The following is a 23,390-nucleotide window of genomic DNA, read 5'->3' as shown; positions in this document are numbered from 1 at the left end:
GAAAGAGGATATCCTGAGTTTTGCAAGCAAATGTATGTAACTAGGAAATATCTTCCTGAGTGAAGTAACTCAGACCCAAAAAGACATGCATTGTGTGTACTCACTAATGAGTGGATAATAGCCAAGGGGAAATAAAAGTACAGAATACACAAGATACAGTCCACAGAACTCAAAAGTTCAACAAGCTGAAGTGTCCAAATGAGTAAGCTTCAGTCCCATTTGGGAGAGAGAAGAAACCTATCACAAGCAGGGAGGAGGGGGGAGTCTGGGGGGGAGAGTGGATGCAGTGGAGGGGAGTGGTGGAGGAGAGGGGAACATGATCTGGTATTGGGTAAAGGAAAAGGACTGAAGCCCTGAGGACCAGCAGAAATAATATGAACAGGCAACCTCCAGAAATAGGAGGTTGAGGGACTCTCCAGAATGCAACAAAGATCTTGGAGGTGAGACACTCTCATGACCTTAGATGAAATGGCCAACAGTAGGGAGAGGGAAATTATAGAGCCCACTTCCATCAGTAACACAAAATATCAAATGAGGGATGGGGTTGCCATCCTACTGTCACAACTCTGACCCATAATTGTTCCTGTCTGAAAGAATTACAGGGATGGAAATGGAGAGGAGCCTGAGGAATAGAATGTCCAGCAACAGACCCAAAGTGGGGTCCAGCTCAAGGGGAGGTCCCAAGGCCTGACACTATTACTGAGGCTATGGAGTAGTCACAAAAAGGGACCTAGCATGACTGCCCTATGAAAGACCCAACAAGCTGCTGAAAAAATCAGATGCAGAGATTTGCACCCAAACAATGGACAGAAACAGCTGACCCCTCTTGTTGAATTAGGGAAGGCTGAAAGAAGATGAGGAGAAGGAAGACCAGCAGTCTCAATTATTCTGGACCTCTGAAATCTCTCAAACATTGGACCACCAAACAGGGAGCATACACTAACTGATAGGAGGTCCCAAACACACATACAGTAGAGGACTGCGTGGTCTGTGTCATTCAGAGATGATGCACCTAACCCTCGAGAGACTGGAGTCCCCAGGGAGCTTAGAGTCCAGGTGGGTTGTGGGTGGGGATATCCACATGGAGACAGGTGGGTGGGGAGGAGGTATGGGATATGGAACAATTAGAGGGTGGATGGGGGACAAAATATGGAACATAAAAACATGAATTAGTTAATAAAAAATACTAGGCTGGCCACTGCTTGTCTTCAGGCTCAGGGTTCGATGAGTGGGGAGGGGTCTCACTTCTTCCTTGTTACCTGAGACAGTTTCCCAAAAGTTAGCTTTGCACTGGGCCCTTCTGGAACTGGCTGCCCTCCTGGCTGTCGTTTGCATGTGATCACTGCTATGGGAAGGAGCCTAAGCTGAGATCAGAGCAGGTGACCTGTATGGTGAAACAAGAAATATCATGGATATCTGTATGGGGCAGATGGTAGATAATATGAGAAGACACAGCATAGATGGATAACTCAGATGCAAATTGAGTCCTATTATCCTGCAAAGTACTGGCGTAGGCCCTTTGAAGATGTATTATGATTATGCAGTGTGGTCTTCTTGTGGGACTCCTAACAATATTAATGGGAGTGTCTGACTCTTGCCCGACTTGGGGACCATTTTCCTCCTACTGGGTTGCATCCTCCAACCTTAATATTAAGTGAAGTGCATAACCTTATTGCAAAAGTGGATGCCATGTTTGGCTGAGTGCCTGCCTGTTTTTAAATGAAAAATGAGGAGTGGATCTGGGAAAAGGGGAGGTTGTAGGGTGGGGTTGAGATGGAAATCAGGAAGAGGCATGAAATAACACAACATTTGTCTGATCAGGGTTTATTTAAACCTGTTTGGCTCATCACAGTTAAAAAATACCAGAGTTGGCTATAGAGACGGCTCAGAAGTCAGAAACATTGCTTTTAGGTTGGAGAGATGGCTCAGTTGTAAAGAGTACTGTCTACTCTTCCATAGAACCTAAGTTCAATTTCCAGCACCCACATGACTGCACACTGGAACACCAGTTCAAGAGGATCTGACAACACACATGCAGACAAAATGCCAATGCATAGAAAATAAAAACACATATATCATTTCAAATAAGAAATCGAAAGAAAATCTAAAATTTCCTTTTTCAAAAAGGCACTTGATGCTCAGAACCATAGGTTTTTTATTCCCTTCAGTTCCAGAGAATCCAATGCCATCCTCTGACCTCTGAGGGTAGCAGACATGCTTTTAGTTCACATACTTACATTCATGGAAATCTTCATACATGAAATCATGGATTTATTGTTATTAAGAGAAAGCCTGCATATGATTGAACAATATAAAATACCAGGATGAACAAGGGAGTGATGAAGAATGACCTGACATTAGCTGAACACAAAGAGAGGGAGGGTAATTTTCTTCATGTTATGTGTGTCATACTACCCATGACCTAGTGTCTGATCATGCAGTCATAACCCTATGGCAGCTCTTCTTCAGTCACAGGGTAATTTTTCAAAAGGGACATGAAGTTAGAAACAGAGACTGAAGGACGAGACACATGACCTGCACATGTCTATATCAGACCCTCTGCATCTATGTAACATCTTAGAGTTCAGGTTTTAGGGGATTTGTGAATATTTAAACAAGTGGATCTCTCACACTAGTCTCTTATCTTGGGCCCTTTTCTTTTGTTTGTCAGTCTTGTCCAATTGTGATGTGTTAGTATTGTTTATCTTATTATATTTTTATGATTTTTACTGGTTTTGTTAATATTTTGACTTTTACTATTATTGCTTGGAAGCCTGTCTGTTTCCTAATGAAAGGGAGAAAGGGAATAGATCTGGTTGGGAGCTAAAATGTTTAGAAACTAAGAGGAAAAGAAGTAGAAGAAATTGTAGACAAAATATACTGTATGAGGAAAAATGCATTTTTAATAAAAAATAGAGGATGTGAAGCACAACTTGAGATATACTGAAGAAAGTAGAGAAATTGCAGAAAATGAGTAGCGTGTGTATGATTTAGATTCATTGTTTATACCTGGAAGCTTTTCTAAGAATAGGAAACAAAACTTGTATACTACTCCTCAACTTTATGAGGAAGAACCTTGCTGTGCAGCAGTGCCTGGAATCATAACACTTACTAAGAACATGCAAGTTTCAAACATGAGATGACCTTTCACCATACCTTTCACATGCTAGGATGACAGGCATGATTTTCTATACTTCTTAATAACTTGGTGAATTTCATTCAAGTTTTGGGTCATCCTCGGCTCACTCATCAAACTCTTGTACATCTACTCACTTTCTCAACCCTAACCACACAACTTTTGATTTTTCTTTTGTTTCCATCAAATCCACTCCTCTTCAGAGTATGGCAGTCTCCACAATGTGGCTAACCTGCCGGGGATCAAATCATTTAAAATTGCAGTCTATTTATCATCAATTATCACTGACAATCGCACCCCAAGTAATGGTGTGATTGTGCTTGCTATAATCACTCCATGGTGGAATTCTCTTAGTGTCTTTGTTCATTTCACTTGCTGCAAAAAGCACCAAGAATAAAACAACCAAGATTTACTTGGTTTGCAGGTTACATCAATCACCAGGAGACACCAAGGTAGGAAGTAAGTACAGGAACCTGAACTCAGCAACTGAATCAGGAAAAGAAGCTCAGTTTACTGGCTTGTTACAGGACTTGCTCAGCCTATTTTCATAAACAACACAGAAAACCTTCCCAGGCTGAACACTTCCCCATGGACATAGGAACTATCATATCAACTATTATGAAGAAATGCACTACAGACTTGACTACAGGTAAATTGAAGAAAACATTTTCCCAACTGAGGTTAATCTACCCAGAAAATACTTTCTTCTCACCTATTGACAAAGAACAACAATATCGATTGGGCTTAATCTTGTACAAGTCTTCTGAATTCTTTTACAATCCTCATGGGTCAATATATCTGTTCCTCCCCTGATGTGTCCAGAAAACATTGTTTCATTGATGTTATCAACTAACTCTGGCTCTAAAATTCTGCTAACCCATGTTCTATGAAGACTGTTAAGGCATGGTGGGAGAGGTATGACATATCCATTCTAAGTCGGAGAGCATACCAAACTAATATCACTGCACAATGACCAGTTGAGAGTTCCTGTGTTAATTAGTATGCAAGAAGGTTCTCTGATGAGGGCTGAGAGATGCACTGATATACAGGTGTAGCACTTAGTCATCAAGGAATGTTTGAATTCTCTGTCCATTAAAGAAAACATTACTATTGGATTCCCTACTAGGATCTATCTGCACACAAACAATAAAAACAGTGCTGTTTATGAGTTCTAGCTCACGGAAAGGGACTTAGTTTGAATAAGAAACTAGATGGTTTCCCCCATAACATTTATGTCACTCTTGAATCAATGGGCATATCTCATCAAGCCAGTAACTGCAGTCCCTGGCAGAGTTCACAGAAGGATGGACTTTCTGACCACTTTTTTTTTCTCCAGTACTGTTTGTCACACCTTGTAAGAAAGCTTTCAAAACTTTTTCAGTATGCTTTGTTATACCCCCTGTGGACACAGAGGTGGCATACAAATCTTCAAAGTAAGTTTCACTTTGATTTCTGCATGTTCTGTGTGTCTAGTATATGGCGTCTTCAGCCACCTAGGTTTGGAGAGTTTCCAGCAGTATTGGTAAAAGCCTGTGATGTTTTGGGGGGGGGTGTGCATAGTTGCTCTGGGAGTTGATTGTCAAGCAGCTACAAAAGAATTACCTAAACCTGGAAGAGAATTTAGTTTACATTATTCAACATGAGATGTCTGAAGACTTCCTGCTGAATAGAGTCATTTGGTTGCTTTTGGTAAGTCCAAAATCTATCATCATGATATCTCCAACCAGCAGTCAAACAAGACAGCCAAACAGCAATCCATCAATAGAGAAATCAGGAGCAGGTACAGCAGCAAAGGGGAATGACAATATCAGGCTCAGCAAGAGTCACCACAGGCCCTCTTGGGGGTCTCTCATAAATACCTTTTCAAGGGTCCCCAGAATTCCAAATAAAACTGTCTGCAGGTGGAAAAAAATCATACCCCTCCTAAAGCATGAGACACTCATAATTATTTGTTGTGGACAATTGGAAGCAGCCCCATATCCCATATCAGGGATTAAAACAAAAACATATTCATATAATATAAGTGGGTTTTTGACAAAATGAAAATTGTCAATCAGTGAAAATAAAGAACAAATACCGAAATGTTAATAAAATTCAAAGAAGGCATGAATTACAATGAGCTAGGAAATGAGATAGGAAAAGAGACAGAAATAGCTCAGGCTCAGAAAACTTAAGAGGACCAGGGAGGTATCTAGGATCCACACTGGAGATCTTCTCCTGAAAGACCTTGGTAAAATCTTCACTCTGGGCCATGGTGAAATTGTTTTTTCAATCATCACAAACACCTACCAATCAGACAGGAGACAAGACATATCAGAACAATGAGGAGTGAAAGTTTTAAAGGGCAGAAATTAGCAGGTAAAATTTCAAGAAAAAATGCACAAAGAAAGAAAGAAAGAAAAAGAAAGAAATGGCCTTTCTATGTTCCATATAAAGTTCCACACCTGAGACTGCAATCTCTGATCTATACTCCTCTCCCTGGCCCATAGTTCTGCCTGCCTTCCAAGATGCTGTGTCTTGCATGGTCATGAGGGTGATGGAATGACATGATCCCAACTCTGGGACAGAGCCAGCAGGACATGGGACTCCACAAGTGTTTTGAGTTATCAGGAAATATGATCGTTGACATGTTTATTGTGGAATGTCCTTTCTGGGAGGTTAATACCTCTTAGGATGGGACGGTATGTTTATGTCTTAGCAAAAAGGATAAATGCTGTGACCTTCAGGGTAGCCCTTAAGGCTATACGAAAGAACACTGAATATATGAATATAAAAATATTTAGACAGGATTTCTCAACTATTCAAAATATAAGGATGTAGTATGAGTTATATGAGAGGCTTCATGCACCAAAAAGTACTGAAGCAGCTGCACTATGATCCAGCTTGTCAGAAAGATACAAAGGCAGGCAGATATAAAAGCAGGCAGGTTTCTGAGTTCAAGGACATCCTGGGACAGAGGAAATTTAGACCCAGCATGTGGGAGCAGTGATCTCAGTGCTGGATCCTACCCTGATAGCTTATTGTATGTTCTTACAAAGCAAGCAGATTTCTGAGTTTGTTTGCCATGTTAAGAAAAATGTGCTTGCTATCTTTTCTTAGAAGTTAAGGGGATAAGTTCAAAATTTGTGATATAATCAAAAGAGTATATGGGGGTGCAAATTTCATTGACATGAAAATAAAAGCATGAGCTATTGTCTGTTAGAGGTTATCTCTCTGGTCATCTTCAGAAACCTGTCTTAGCAGAACACCAGGCTATCAGCTTGTACCCCCCAACTGACTTCAAGCCATTCTTTTTGTTGCACCCAAATACCAGTTCCTCAGAACCCCTCTCTAAGCCAAAGCTGGTCGTTGGCACCAGGAGGCCTATTGACATCCAGAACAACTCACTCTCCAATTTCCTGCCTGTTGAACTCCATTACTCCCAGAAGCTGTGAGGTCTGCCCAATTCTCTCCATTCTTTCTGTGCCCTATCTTCCTGTCCACACCTCTATATACAATTGAGAACCTGCACTCCACACCCTGGTCCAAAGCTCTGCATGCTTCATGGGAGACCTGTTACTAACTGGGACAATCAGTCCCAGAGGCCTTCTATGACCTTGTATGACCAGGACAGCTAATACCAGAGACAACAAGATGGCTAAAGACATGAGCTAAACTATGGTAAGGAAAAGCCAGTGCAATATGGCACCATCGGTAACCAGCTATCCTACTCTAGCAAGCAGTGGGTACCCTGACACACCTGAAGAGCAAGAAAATGAAGAATTATCTTATGAACAATACAGAGGCCTTTAATGAGGAAATAAGTAAATATCTTTTTAAAATACAGGAAAATACGCTCAAACCGACCTTTAAAAAGGAAACAAATAAATATGAAGGAATACAGGAAAATGCACACAAACAGGTGAAGGAAATAAATAAAACTGTTCAGGACCAGGAAATGGAAATAGGAGAAATAAAGAAAACAAAAAAGGAGCCAACCCTGGAGAAAGAAAGCTTAGAAAAGAGAATTACAAGCCACAAGCATCACCAACAGAATACAGGAGAAAGAAGAGAGAAGCTCAGCCATCAGAGATACAAAAGAAAAATTGCTGTATGGGTCAAAGAAAATGTCAAATGGATAGATTCTAATACAATACACTCAGAAAATTTGGGACACTATGAAAAGACAAAAACTAAGAATAATAGAAATGAAGGGAGAAGAATCCCAACTCAAAGGCACAGAAAATATACTCAACAAAAATCATAGAACAAAACATCCCTAACCTAAAGAAAGAGATGACTATAAAACTACAAGAACCAAAATAGATTTGATGAGAAAGAAAGTCCTGCCAGCATATAATAAAACACTAAATGTACATAACAAAGAAAGAAATTTAAAAGATGAGGGGGAGAAAAGGACAAGTAATATATAGGGTAGACCTGTTAGAATTACAGCTGACTTCACATCAGAGGCTCTAAAAGCCAGAAGGGCATGGATATGAGTTTTGCAAACCTTAAGAGACCACAATATCAACCCAGGAAAATGTTCAATCACCATAGATAGAAAAGTAAACATATTCCATGACAAAAACAATTTTAAGCAATATATATTTAATAATAGAACCATTCAAAGGTTACAAGAAAGAAAACTTCAACTCAAGGAGCTTAAATATACCCAAAAAACCATAAGAACTTAATCATTAAACAGCAAAAACAAAAGAATAGAATTACATCCACACTATAACACCTCCAACAACAAAACACCAAGAAGTAACAATCATTGGGTATTAATATCTCCCAACAGCAATGGATTCAAGTCACTAATAAAAACAGAGTAGATAGGCAAAGAGAATCCATGATTGTACTATATACAAGAAATACAGCTCAGCAACAACAATAAACACTGCCTCAGAGTAAAGGACTGGAAATAGGTTTTCCAAGCAAACGGATCCAGGAAACAAGCTTGCCTAGCCATTATAATATCTAATAAAACAGACTTTCAACCAGAAGTTATGAAAAGAGATGGAGAAGGACACCTTATATACATCAAAGGAAAAATCCAGCAATATGATGCCTCAGGTCACACACACACACACACACACACACACACACACACACACACACACATGCGCGTGTACACACACACAAGCACACACACGCACACACTCACACACATACTGCATGGCTGTAATAAAGTAGTCCAATAACTCATACATATACATACATACATAAAAACATACATACATACATACATACATACATACATACATACATACATACATACATTCATACAAACTTACATGCACACAGAGCTACAGATAGACATACACATTAATACACAGAATGGTTAGAGCAAGCTCCAAGCCTTTCACATACACTTACATATATAAAAACATTGGTGGATGGAGGAAGCTCCAACACACACCCAGACAAGCTTTATATATATATGCATACATACAGATACTTCTGCTCAAGGAACTTTGTTCCAAACTTCCACTCAAACAAACTTTACACTTATACACACATACACTTAGTTCTTGGATGAAAGGAAAAAATTTCAGCTCTCCACTCTTTATTCCTTCTTCCATAGCTTATATATCCCAGCAAAAATTTTCAAGCAGTATAAAACTACAATGTGATTATGTTTTAGTTTTCTTCTAGTAAATGATTATGAAAAACAGTGTGTTCTCCAATACTGTTACAAGAAATAACATTATATAGTAAAGGCAAAGAAAACAAATTATCCCCAAACACCTAGGTACATTTGTTTATTTATTTTATTTATTTTTTATTAGATATTTTCTTTATATATATTTCAAATTTCAAATGCTATCCCGAAAGTTCCCTATAACGCCGCTCCCCCCCCCCCCCTGCACTGCTCCCCTAACCACTCACTCCCAGTTCTTGGCCTTGGCATTCCCCTGTACTGAGACATATAAAGTTTGCAAGACCAAGGGGCCTCCCTTCCCAGTGATGGCTGACTAGACCATCTTCTGATACATATGCAGCTAGAGAAATGAGCTCTGGGGGTACTGGTTAGTTCATATTGTTCCAACTATAGGGTTGCAGACCCCTTCAACTCCTTGGGTGCTTTCTCTAGCTTCTCCATTGGGGGCACTGTGTTCCATCTTACAGATGATTGTGAGCATCCACATCTGTATTTGCCAGGCACTGGCATAGCCTCATACGAGACAGATATACCAGGGTTCCTTCATCAAAATCTTGCTGGCATATAACCTAGGTACATTTATAACTAAGCAACTTATTATAAATTTACAAAGTGTACACAATAAAGGTAGTTTTTTCATCAAGTTTCTCTTCCTGGCAGGCAGAAATTACAAAGAAAGGAACAAGTATTTTATTATTTATCTTGAAAATAATCTGGAAAAAGTTTAAAGGAATCACAAATCTAAACTTTTATATAAAAATCAATCATGTCGATTTTGAATCCTGAGGATGCATATCTATCCATCAGCAACTCTTAATAAGGCATATCAGAAGGCTGAGGACAAAAATGGGTATAAGAAATCTATCACCACCTGTCCAACCTCAGTGAGAGTCACATCAGCCATTGCTGCCATTGTTCTTGTTCCCTGACCATAAAAGGTTCTAGCTTAGCAAGTAAGAGTGTGCCTTTATGAACTTCTAATTGTTTCCTAAGATTTTTGATATCAGAGCCAGTAGTGGAAACATCTCAACATAGTTTCTCTAACGATTTTATTTCAAGTGATTTCTAGGAGAGGTGGTCACGGCTCACAATCTACTTCTGTAAGTTATTCTCTAGTGTAGTGATTGAATCATTGATCAGCTCCAGCAGCAATGCCTGTAATAGATCAAGCATTATTATTTTGAATGCCAGAAATACTGATCATTGACATTCTGAAACCCCCCTAAGAGATTTCATAGAATTCTTAATCTAAGAGGGATGTGAGGGCAGCAAGCAGAGCAGAACTCCATAATAGCATGAAGTCCTCATGACATATTGTCCTTGGTGGTGTGCCACACCAAGACTCACCCATGTGGCTGTGATAATCAGTGGGATGGCCATATTCCCTGAGTTGTAAAGCCATTGGTCATTCCTTGGCAATATTTGGACATCAGAAAAAAGGAAATGAAAACTACATTCAGATTCTATCTAAAACCTATTAGAATGGCCAAGATCAATAACACAGGTGTCTGCTCATGCTGGCAAGGATGTGCAATAAGGGAATTGCTCATCCATTGCTGGCGAAAGTAAGAACTTGTACAGTCACTATGGGAATAAGAATAGAGGCTCCACAGAAAGTAGGCAATAGATCTATCTCACCACTCTTGGATATATACCTGAAGGGCACTTCATTCCTACTAAAAGGACGTGTGTTCAACCATGATTGTTACTGTTCTATTTATTCATAATAGCCAGAACCTGGAAACAACCAAGAATTCACAATAAAAGAAGGGATAAAAATTATGGCACATTAGCACAATGGAGCATTACTCAGCTGTTTAAGGACAGGCATCATGATGTTTATAGGAAAATGATTGATCCTGAGTGAGGTACCCCACATCCAGAAATATAAATATGGTATGTATTCAGTTATATGCTGGAAGCAGGTGTGGTCGCATGGGCCTAGATGGTGCCCTGGACCATTGCCAGGCTCCGTGAATCCCACATGTTTACTGCCTTGCTCGAGCATGCACAGTGAGGCTGCATGCCTGGGCTGCCTGCCAGGTCAGCCTATTGGTGACTGACCTGAGCTCATGCCTGGAGCGTTTGTGAATTCTGATTGGATGAGGTGGGGTGGAGCTAGATGAGATCATTGGGCGTTAGTATAGGCGGTTTGTTGTTGTTGCCCTTGCCTAAGTGGAGAGAGGTTGTAAGAAAAGCTTCAAGAAGAAGTAAAAGAAGAAGCTCTTGTGTGAACCTCAGTTGGTGTCCGTGTAGTTCCTGTCTCCCCGGGAAGAAAGGACACCACCAAGTGGTGGCCTGTATGGGGAACTCATCGCGTTGGTTGGCAACAGTAAGTAAAGAAAGTATAGGCCTGAGAAAACTTTAGTAAACAGTGGTAAGGAAACTTTACCAAACAGTGTTAAGGAAACTTTAGTAAGCAGCGGTAAGGAAATTTTAGCAAGAGCAGTGGTAAGGAAATTTTCTTAAGCAGCGGTAAGGAACTTGTAATAAGTAGTGTTAAGGAAAGTTTAGTAAGCAGCGGTAAGGAAAGTTTTGTAAACAGTGGTAAGGAAACTTTAGTAAACAGCAGTAAGGAAACTTTAGTAAGCAGTGGTAAGGAAATTTAGGTAAGTGGACAGTTTAGAACCTCTTTAGTTAAACTGTAAGAGTCTGTGGCTACCTCTAAATTCTGTGTTATTATCTAAACAATACTGAGAACATATCACTGCCTAAAGACTTTTTTATTATTTGGAATTTTAACTTACAAAAATTATTCCACTCTGTCAGAGGCACATGCCAATCTTAAATGTTCCCTGTTAATTAATTTTCTCTTAAGTTTTTTGTTGTGTTTAGTTCTGTTTGATACTTGAAAATGAGAGATCAGAGTGATGCTATCTTGTAAAGGGCAAAGGAAAATGCAGTTTCCAAATGGATGGCATTCAGATTTCAGTAGACAAGTCAAATAGATAGGGTGGGTGTATGAAGGTCAGACAGGAGAGGCAGAGCAGAGAGAGCAGAGGCAAATGTCCAAAGTGATCTAAATATAGACCAGGCAGCTTTACATTTTAAAAATGGGACTTGGATAGATAGTCCGGACAGGTAACCACAGAGACTTGAGACAGGACTACTATAGACTGAGACCATTAAGTCAGTAGCAAAATACTTGCAAAAGACAGGAGTACAGTTGGGAACCAATGCAGAACAGCCATTTCACAGTGACCACTGAACCTGTGCTTCAGTTATTTAAAAGTATCTGTAAGGAGGGAGCTACAGTGCCTGGCAGACATATGGCCTGTGGAAATGGCTAAAGGATGTAGGTAGACAAATCACCAAACCCAGCAAGGAATTATAATTAAATCACCAGAAGGTGGTTGAAAAAGTAAACTTATTCTGCTAGAGAGCGCAACACCTTGGTGGAAGGTTGGTGTATCTAAGCTCAGTTTCTTTTTGGAGAGGTTTGAAGTGATTGTCTCTCTTCATGAAGGAGAAAATCAGAAAGGTTCCCGGGAAAAAAGGGATGAAACATTAACGTTCTTAGGTATAGAGATGAAGGTAAGGTTCCCGGGGAAAAAAGGGACGAAGCATTAAGGTTCTCAGGAATAGAGATGAAGGAATTTCAGCAAGAATTTAAGAAAGCATAGGCCTGATAGGTTCCCCGGAGAAAAGGGGACAGAGCACTAAGGATATAGATATAGAGATGGATGAAATTTAAATGATATTGGTTCAACTGTGACTAAAATGAAAGTAAAAATGTTAGCCATCTGGAACTTGGTCAGGGCATGCTTGAGGGATGCCAGTGGAAAGTACAATGTTGAAATAGAGGAAGGAGCAGCGGCGCTTGAGGAGGCGAAGGAGATTGCTTCTCAGGCTAGCCGACAAAAACCCAAACAGCTTAGACAACAAACCAAAGATAAGAAAGAGAAGAAGGAACCTAGCTCTGAAGGGTCTACTAGTGACAGCGACGGGACTGATAGTGACAGTGACGCCTGTAGTCAGATGTCCCACTTGAGGTTGAGATGAAGTAGGCCACCCGAACCATCAGCCCCTCTGTTGCCTTCTCCTTTCCCTTATAAAGATGAGGGAGACAAAAGGGGAAAGTGTAGTCTTCAAGCATATGTCTGGAAAAATGTGCCCACCGTTGTGGGGGCCTTCCCAGTATTTCAGGACCAACAGGGGCAACAGTATCATGAACCCCTGGAGTGGAAGGTTGTACAAAGATTGAAGGAGTCAGTTTCGACTTATGGGGTCCAGGCTGCCTTTATAAAATCTCAAACACGCATTTAAACTATGATAAACGCAGTAAGAGTTAAGGTTAGGTACCTTTTGAGCAATTTCCTCAAAGATAAAACATTGCAACCTGCAGGAAAGCTCCTGAAGACTCAGTAGTAGAAACTTGAGCCATTAAAGGAGAATGCTTTAAATGAAAGAAAAAGAGAAAAGGTGGTTTATATAGTGGATGGGAGGACTAGCCAATAGTTTTAGAAGGAAAACAACACTATGAAAGGGACCATTATTTTGTGTAATATAAAAACACTTAAAGTTCTTAGGTATACATATGTATGCTCTATGTAAATATGTTACAAATTTATGTCTATAAAATCTGTATTTCAGTAAGCATTGAAAAGATATGGAAAAGACATTTAGGGAACAGGCAGGGAACAGAAGGTCGTGTGGTATGGGGGTATAGAACAGAATATAGCCAAGTTTGAATAAAATGTTTTTCTTTATGTTCTTCTGTGTTTTGAAAGTAATAAGGTGTTCACAGAAATAAGATCATGGTTTCCTCCCCCAGAGGGGTGTCTGCCATTTCCCCTAGAGATAGAATTGCTCAAATTTTGCTTTTGCCTAGTCACCATGCTAGCTTCCCTTCAAGGGGACTGAAAAAAATGAAATTGGGGCTTTGGCTCCACTGGAATACAAATTTGAAAACTGGTATCCTTATGGTTAACCAAAGAGTGGATTGGTTGCGGGAACAGATGAATATTTTGGAGCAGTTAGTATTTGCTTCATGCATTACTCATATGGCAGGAATGTGTGTAACCTCTGTTCAGTATCAGAATTTTTCCAGAGCTGCAGATCTGTCGTGTGCAATTTATCTGATGTGGCTAGGAAATTGGAACCATGATCTCGACACAAAGATGAAGGAATTGCGAGCATTGATTGTTGCCGTGAACAACACCCATGTGGAGATTACAACTGCAAAGCAATGGCTGGAGATCATCCAAGGAACTGTGGAATTCTTAAAAAAATGGGGAGGGATGGACTTTTGAGTGCTCCTGCTGACTGTTGTGTGTAGAGGAATGCTTTGGTGGATGGCATGTATGTGAAGGCAGCACAGGGCTGATAAATGAGCCTTAGTGCAGGCTATGGCAGCCTTGGAAGCAAGAACATCCCCCCCCCATGTTGGCTCAGCATGCTGGATCAGTAATCAATGACAGGTAAGACCCTCGCGTGCACAAACCGACCTAAGACAGGATGGCAAAGTGAGTTTGTCACTCCCATGATGGGTAAGGATGTGGCAGGGATGGGGGCAACCTAAGACAGATGTTGATCCCAGAGCTACTAATAAAACAAAAGGAGGGAGATGCAGAAAGCGTGTGCGGCCCTATGGGCCTACATGGTTCCCTGGCCCATTGCCAGACTCCGTGAAACTCACATGTTTACTGCCTTGACCCAGCATGCGCAGTGAGGCTGCATGCGTGGGCTACCTGTCAGGCTGGACTGTTTCTCATGATCCAGACCTGTCAGCCTATTGGTAACCCCCTGAGCTCGTGCCTGGAGCGTTTGTGAATTCCGATTGGATGAGGTGGGGTGGAGCTAGATGAGGTAAGTCGGAGTGATTATAGGTGGTTTGTTGTTGTTGCCCTTGCCTAAGTGGAGAGAGATTGTAAGAAAAGCTGCAAGAAGCAGTAAAAGAAGAAGGTGTTGCGTGAACCCGACTTGGTGTCTGTGTCATTCTTTTCTCCACGGGAAGAAAGGACTGTGGACAATTATACATACAGACATAGCTATTAAATAAATGATAATGAAGGTACAAAGGAGATTGATACATAGAAATGTTCTAGTGAGTGACACATGGATTTCATAGAAGGGGAAAAGAGATTAGCTATGCTGAATGGATTAGGGGGTGGGTTGGAAGAGGACATAAGGTTGAAAGAGGGGATGTGGCGAAATAAGGCATATGAGAGATGTTATGAAAACCTATGGCAGTGGAAATTTCTAACATATATGAAAGTGATCCTACTGAAATTTTCTAATAACTGAGGGTACAGACTGACCACCTCTTTTCAACTAAGGGGTCTTCAAGTAGAGGGACTGTAGTGCATTCAACTGAGTTTTTGGCCAAAGATGTCCCATGGAAATGCCTACCAAACCCAGGCTGGGGCTGGAGAGATGGCTTAATGGTTAAGAGCACTGGCTGCTTGCTCTTCCAGAGGTCCTGAGTTCAATTACCTGCAACCACCTGGTGCCTCACAACCATATGTAATGGGATCTGATGTTCTCTTCTGGTGTGTCTGAAGACAGCTACAGAGTACACATATAAATTAAATTAATAAATCTTTTTTTTAAAAAAAAAACTAGGCTGATGTTAAGACAATGGTTTGATCTCCACAAACTGACAGTAGGATACCCTTACCTAGGACAACGCCCATACACTCCTTCAGCATGGAGAAGTTGACCTGATACCTACATCAAGCCTACACTCCTATATCTAGTGTCTTTGGTCGGGAAAAGTAGTCTGCAGGCTACCAAAAGAGACACATAAACACCAAGCCAGCAACAAATCTTTTGTCCTACAATCTGCCCCGCACACAAGTTATGTTAATGCAAAGGTGGCATGGAACTTGTGGGAGTATCCCACCAATGTCTAATTTGTCATATACAGAACACATACACAGCACTGTCAGGTGACCAAGAACCAGAAATTAGTCAACATACCTACAGTAAGACCAAATACTACCTCTCTAAAATAAATAAATAAGTAAACAAACAAACAAACAAAAAATAAAACATTGATAAAATGACTTCTATTGGTATTTTGTCATATTCATAGTTCAGTGTGTTATTTGCTGTTGTGTTAATCATCAGAGAAGATTCCTCCTTTGGCAGACAGAAACAGATTCAGAGACTCACAGCCTGGCATCATGTGGAAAGAGATTCCACAGAACACACAGCTCTAAATGGGATGTCTCCATCAAATCTCATCTCTCATAGCTCAGGGAAATTTCAAGAAGTGGCGTCAAGAAAGAGTGTAAGAGCCATGGGGATGAAGGACACCAGGAGAACTGGACTCACTAAATCAACAGAGCAAAGTACATACGCCCCCCAAATTATATGCCCCAATACAAGGGAATGCCAGGGCCATTATGCAGGAGTGGATAGGTTGGGGAGCAGGGCAGAGGGAGGGTATAAGGGACTTTCAGGATAGCATTTGAATTGTAAGTGAAAAAAATATCTAATACAAAATTGTTTGAAAAATGAATCCTGAGAGAAGGCTTAGCAATCAGTGACCCATTCATTCTCACACTTAGGTGTTAGATAAAAATACTAAGCTGAAAGCTTTTATATATGCAGGTAATCTGATGCAAACTCTTGTAGGCCCATGCTTGATGTTTCAGTCTCTGTGTATTCATATTCACTTTTCTCAGTTGATTTAGTGCGTCTAGTTCTCCTGGTGTCCTTCATTCCCATGGCTCTTACACTCTTTCTGGACTCCTCTTCTTCAGAGTTCCCTGAGCTCTGAGAGGTAAGATTTGCTAGAGACATCCCATTTAGAGCTGTGTGTTCTGAGGACTCTCTTTCCACATGATGCCAGGCTGTGAGTCTCTGAATCTGTTTCTGTCTGCCGTAGGAGGAACCTTCTCTGATGATAACTGAATAGGACACTGATCTATGAATATAGCAAAATACCATTACAAATCATTCTGTCAATGATTTTATTTTATTTCTTAGACAGGTAATATTTGGTCTTACGATAGGTATGTTGACTATCTAACTCCTGGTACTTGGTCTCCTGACAGTGCTGTGTATGGGCTCTGTCTATAACAAATCAGAAATCGGTTGGCTTTTCCCACAAGTTCCATGCCACCATTGCATTAACATATCTTGTGTGCAGGGAGGAATTTAGGCCAAAAGTTTTGTGGCTGAGTTTTTGTTTATGTGTCTCTTTTGGAAGCCTGAAGAGTACTTTTCTATACCAAAGACACTAGCTATAGGAGTGAAGGTTCCATGTAGGTATTAGCTCAACTTCTCCATATTGAGGGGGGTTTATGGGTGTTGTCCTAGGTAAGGGTATACCACTGTCAGTTTGTGGAGAGCAAACAACTAACGTTAGCCCGGGTGGTTTTTAAATAAAGATTTATTAATGTAATTTATATGTGTACACTGTAGCTGTCTTCAGACACACCAGAAGAGAGCATCAGATCCCATTACAGATGCTTCTGAGCCACCATATGGTTGCTGGGAATAGAACTTATATCCTCTGGAAGAGCAAGCAGCCTAGGTTTGGTAGGCATTTCCATGGGACATCTTTGGCCAACAACTCAGTTGAATGCACTACAGTCCCTGTACTTGAAGACCCCTTAGTTGAAAAGAGGTGGTCAGTTGGGACTCCATACCCTCCGTTTTTAGAAAATTTCAGTAGGATCACTTTCATATATGTTAGCAAATTTCCACTGCCATAGGTTTTCATAACATCTCTCATATCCCCCCCAATTCCAGCTCTTTCTCTTAATTCCATCTCTCAACCTTATGATTCCCTGCACTTCTGGTCCCTTTCCAACTCATCCCCCTAGTCCACTCAGAAGAGTCAATCTCTTTCCCCCTTTCATGAAATCCTTGTGTCCCTCACTAGAACATTTCTATGTATCAATCTCCTTTTAACTTATCATTAATGTAATGGCTAGTAACTATGTATAAGTGATGGTGATTGATAATAACGATGCCTGTGATGGTGATGATGCTGAAAAATGTGATACTGGTGGTGATGGCAATGGTGGTTATGGTAATGGTGATCAGGATGGCAATATGGGAATGGTGAGATGCTGCTGCTGGTGGTGATCATGATATCGATGCTGGTGGTTGTGATGAGAGTGATTATCTCAGGTTTTCTCTGTATAGCTTCGGCTGTCTTGGAACTCACTCTGTAGACCAGGCTGGCCTCAAGCTCAGAAATCTGCCTGTCCCTTCCTCCCAAGTGCTGGGATTAAAGGCGTGCACCACCACTGCCCGGGTTACATTTTGTTAAATAAAAACATTTTATTTTCATCATAATACCACTATAATACATTTACTTTGTTATGAGCAAGTTTGTGTGTGTGTGTGTTTGTGAGTGTGTGTAATTTATCTTTACACTCTAGTAAGAAAATAATGTTCCTTTGATTTGGAAACCATCTTCACATAAAGTCTTTTTTAAGTACAGTGTGGTGGTCCTTGGCTATCATTCTGGCTACTCTGAAAGCTAAGTAAAAACTCTCAAGTTCAAAGCCACATCACTCCAATCTCTGCCTCTGTGGTTATATGGCTGTCTTCCCTCTGCATGCATTTGCTGCTTCTTATAAGGACACAGTCTCTCCTAAAGTTTTTATTCTACTTGTGGCTTTCATTTGCAAAGGTTCTATTTCCAAATAGGTCATTCACATGCATCACGGACCAGGACTTTAAATAGCAGAATTACAGGTCAACCCATAGCAGGCAATGATACCTTTCCCTTCATTCCCCCTCTCTGACCAGATGCCCTTCATAGGCCCGTAACATGGCCCTTGTGTCTGTTGATTATCGAATTGCAGAGCTTCTCACAGAGCTCCATCAGCTGATCAAGCAAACCCAGGTTAGAGCAAAGTTTGTATAAGTGAATTCATACCATATTTATCTTTCTGGGTCTGGGTTAAAATTTCACTCAGGATGAAATTTTTTCTATCTACAGCGATTCTCCTACAAGCATCATGATGCCTGTTCTTAAACAGCTGTGTAATGCTCCATTGTGCTAATGTGCCATAATTTTTATCCTTTCTTTTGTTGACACTTCTTGGTTGATAACAGATTCATTCATATTGTGAATGAATAGAGCAGCAAAAATCATGGTTGAGCACATGTCCTTGTGGTAGGATGAAGTGCCCTTCAGGTATATATCCAAGAGTGGTGAGATAGAACTATTGCCTACTTTTTGTTGAATCTCTATTCTTATTCCCAAGGTGACTGTACAAGTTCTTACTTTCACCAGCAATGGATGAGCAATTCCCTTATTGCACATCCTTGCCAGCATGAGCAGTCACATGTGTTGTTGATCTTGGACATTTTAATAGGTGTTAGAATCCCAATGTAGTTTTCATTTCCTTTTTCCTGATGTCCAAATACTGCCAAGGGTCATGAAGTAGGAATGACCAATGGCTTTAGAACTCAGGGAATGTGGTCACCCAACTGATTAACACAGTCACATGGGTGAGTCTTGGTGTGGCATGGCCCCAAGAACTTCATGCTGTTACGGAGTTCTGCTCTGCTTGCAGTCCTCACATCCCACTTAATCTAAGAAAGATGTAGCATTAAGAGGTCTAGACACATTTTCCTCTCTAACTTTTTTCTATACTACTTGGCGTTAATGGTTGGAAGGTATTGGATTGAAAAAAAGGGTTGGGCGGGTGGTAGATAATAGAACTCAAAAAAGTGTCCCAAAATAATGCTTAGAAGTAAGGGGATACACAGATTAACAGGCAGAGATCAGTGTTATAGGATACACTGAACTGATTAAACTGAACTTAGAAAATACACTCTTTTTTCTTTTCGGTGTGTGGGCATATTCAAGTACAGATTTGAGGAAGGCAGAGTACAATTGTAGGAGTTTGTTCTCTCCACTATGTAGGACTTGGGATAATCATTTCTAAGCGGTGAGTGCTTTAGCTGCTGAGCTGTCTTGCTGATTCTTATTATGGCCAGTGTTAGGATCAAGACTTGGTGCTGTGGGATTGTCAGTTGTATTGTAGGTACAGGTCTGTGAAAGGGTACATGAAGAGTCTGAGTGTTAATTTTGTAAGTCAGTGTGAATCTATTCCTCAATATAGAACATACAAACTGTTGATGCCTATTCTATTATTTCAAGCTCTTTCAATATAGATGATATTAAGATTTCCTACTCCCCCACATTGGAAGTGAAGAGTTAAGTGTGTTGGATAAATTTCTCAGTGTGGGCCTCGAGTGATGGCACAGCAGGTTAAAACCCTGGCCACGTTTACATTGGATCAGAGCTCGATTCTGAGAAACTATAGTTGTAGGCTTACATCAGTTTGTAACTCCAGCTCTAGGGGTATGACACCTATTCTCCTTAAGAGGAAGGAATCCGCACAAATACATACACACCCAACACACATCTAAAGTTTTCTTTGTTCACAGGTGTAAGTACCACAAGTCAGATTATAAGTTTCATCACACTGACAGCTATAACCACTCCTGGTATTTATCTTGTGGTCTTCACTGCCTTGGTCATTCTCACGCAGCTGAAATGGTTAAATTCTTGAATTTAATCTTCTGAGAAAATAATTTTGTGACTGGCAAGCCACTGACAAACAGAGTGATAACACTGCCACCTCATTTTTCAATGTGTCTTGTCTCCTGTCTGATTGGCAGGTGTTTGTGATGATTGGAAAAACAATTTCACCATAGCCCAGAGTGAAGTCTTTACCAAGGTCTTTCAGGAGAAGATCTCCAGTGTGGATTCTGGATTCCTCCCTTGTCCTCTTAAGGCTTCTGAGCGTGATCTGTTTTCGCCTCTTTTCTTATTTACTCTTGATATGATCAGCAGATTGTACTGCTCTAGAGAGCACAAAGGTATGATGTTCAGTGCTTGACTCTCACCTGAGTAGGGCCCAAATAGCAAAGCATAGATCTCCTAACTAAAATGGAATGACATGCAATATATTTACTATTTATATACATTTCATCCTTGAAAATACTTAGTCATAACAATGTATCCTCGTTTGTTCAGATAGAGAAATATAGAGAGGGATTCTGTCCTTATCTAAAATGTAAAGTATTAGCTAAGAAGAAGGGAGAGTGTCAGTTTGATCAAGACCATTTACACATTAAACTGTTTATTGAAAATTGATTGCATCAGTTTCAGTCCAGCCTGCAGCAGAATGCAGTTATATACAGGAGAACAGATGATGGTGCATAACTCACTTACCATGTCAGTCAGGTTCCAACCAGAAATCATTTCACATCAACAAATGAGTATAGCCTTATTCTTTTAAAATTATAGCAGTGAGCACCACATCTTGTTCATACAAAATGTTGGAAACATATTTATGGAATAAAGTACTTAATGGTGTTAGTAAAGCTGTCTCCTGTATTTGGCATTTTTCAGTGACTCTGGTTTTCAACATTTGAAGAGCACAGAACAGGGATCTTTAGGATCTCTGAAGATCAACAGTAAGGGAGAGATACTGGGGAAGACTGCAATTAAAATCTCACTGACAAGCCTTATGAAGAGACGAGAATGCATATAAAAGGCATGAAAGATGACACAAATACAATTTAGAAGATAAAAGCTAACAAATGTGACCACCAGCATCAGGATAGTATGGGTTGCTCTGGTCTCAGCTTGGCCTCTGGGGTACTGATTGGGAGTGAGGATGTGCTGCATTCGCTGGCGATGTCTATGGAGGAGAAGTATCATGGAGACACTGGTCCAGACCATGATGCTCATGAATGTGGCATCATGGGAAAACTGCAAGACAATGCCTACAATGAATCCAGAAGTGGAACAGAACAACTTGCTTTTAGAGTCAGTGTTATTGTCTGTTATCTGTGGACCAGTGAAATTAATTGGAATGTGGATGTTAGTTAAGACACTGAAAAACCAACAACTGTAACAAGAATAACTCGCCAAATTTTGGACACTTGCTCTGAGTACAAGTTTACCTTTACCTCTATTAACAGGAACAAGAGTGACAAACTGATGGACACTCAGGACACAGGTGGAACACAAGTTTGTGCTTCTTGCCACCATGTGACTGAAGGATTCTAATTTACATTTGAGTTCAGTTGGAGAAGTTTTAGGAGCAAAAGCCATCATGTTGTTTGGAAATATAGTGAGGAATAGAGTCAAGGCATTGGCCACAGCAATGTGGCTTAAAATCACCTGTCTGGGTCTCTGTTTAGAACCAGTCAAAACTGGAGAGAAATTATGGACAAACAGAAAGACATTGGCCACAGTTCCAACCCCAAACTGGCAAAGCAAGAGGATCTGAAGAACTACTTCCTCAGTGGTTTCCAGGGATTTACCATGATCAGACATGGAGAGGGCTTTACAGGACCCTGGAGTGATGATTAGGTAGGACACTACTCTCTTCAGGTCTCTGTTTTATTCTCCACACTTACCAATTGATTTGAGTCAATTTCTTCACTTGATAAGTGAGACACTATTCTATCATACTACAAGTAAATTGCCTGGAAATCAATGTATATATAATAACTCAAATAAAATTTTATCCTGATTTTATTACTCCAGCCTCGAGATAAATTTTGTATTGCAACTACATCTTTATTGGTCCTGTAGCTCAAGAACACAATAACACACATTTTAACACACAATGGTCTTTGCTTATGAATACTGACAGGAAAGAGTGTAGTTTGAACATGTGATTCCATCATCAGAATTCAATACAATTAGGAGGGAGAAGAGACTTCAATTGGGATGTAACTAAATCATTAAAATAAAACAATATATAAATGTAGCATAAAAATAATTAACTGAATTTCCTTATGTTATAGTAACATGTTAAAAATAATGTGTATCAGAATAACATGTAAGATGGCACATAATAATAAAATTGTGTAATTGAATTCAGGTGTAGAAAATTAAGTTGTTGGCTTTTGAGAAAAATTTATACTACACACACACACACACACACACACACACACACACACAAACCCACCACATATTTCTAATAAAGCCAGCTGTCTTCTGATCACACTGATGAACATAGACTTACATATGTGTCCTCCATGAAAAAAAAATCCAACTTGCTAAGACATTTCATCTACTCATATTTTTCTTGATCTTAATTTTTGTCCTAAAATGTCAGGTGCCAGAGCCTTAGCTGTGTCACCTGCAGCTTCCCTCCAAAATTATTAACACAATCCTTATTACTAATAATTAATCCAAATTACACCCTTTGCAAGCTGATGCTTAGTCTGCATTTTACTGTTTATATATTTTCTGTAGGAACATGAGGGCCCCCATCCACCAGAGAAAATTCAACATCTCACATACATGTTCCACTGAATGCTGTTTTCTCCTGAGTACTAATCTAGGACAGAGACATTTCTTTGAGATAAAAGCAAAATATTAACCTATTTAAGTTTACTTGCTGACTCCCAATAGAAATAATGTTTCATGTTGACTTCAGAAGACAGTTTTCACTGAAGAAAGGAGAAGAGAATTTTAAGCAGAAGTCTATGGTTGGAAGAATCCCACCTTCTGAGCCTCAGTTAGGATGAAGATGCTCATCTGAAGGCCAGCTGCAGAGCACAGCTCCTAGTGCCTGGGTTGAGGAACTTCTCTGTGTCACTCTTAGTCTTAGAAAGAAAGCAATAAAATACAGAATGGTTTCTTATTCTCCATGCAATGCT

At 40.2% G+C, this 23,390-nt stretch overlaps 1 protein-coding gene across 1 annotated transcript; it reads right to left on the bottom strand.

The window, feature by feature from the left end:
• Nucleotides 1-20,642: 20,642 nt before the first annotated feature.
• Nucleotides 20,643-22,414, bottom strand: LOC147003419 (vomeronasal type-1 receptor 4-like). Its single transcript, XM_085842062.1, has one exon. It carries the CDS (start codon nt 22,051-22,053, stop codon nt 21,133-21,135), a length of 921 nt encoding a protein of 306 aa, XP_085698188.1. The 5' UTR covers nt 22,054-22,414; the 3' UTR covers nt 20,643-21,132.
• Nucleotides 22,415-23,390: the final 976 nt, after the last annotated feature.

Source organism: Mus caroli, unplaced genomic scaffold, assembly GCF_978045245.1.
Source record: "Mus caroli unplaced genomic scaffold, Mus_caroli_1 scaffold_8, whole genome shotgun sequence".
NCBI lineage: Eukaryota > Metazoa > Chordata > Mammalia > Rodentia > Muridae > Mus > Mus caroli.
The sequence above is the reverse complement of the archived record's forward strand: the minus strand, read 5'-3'. Positions and strand labels throughout refer to the sequence as shown.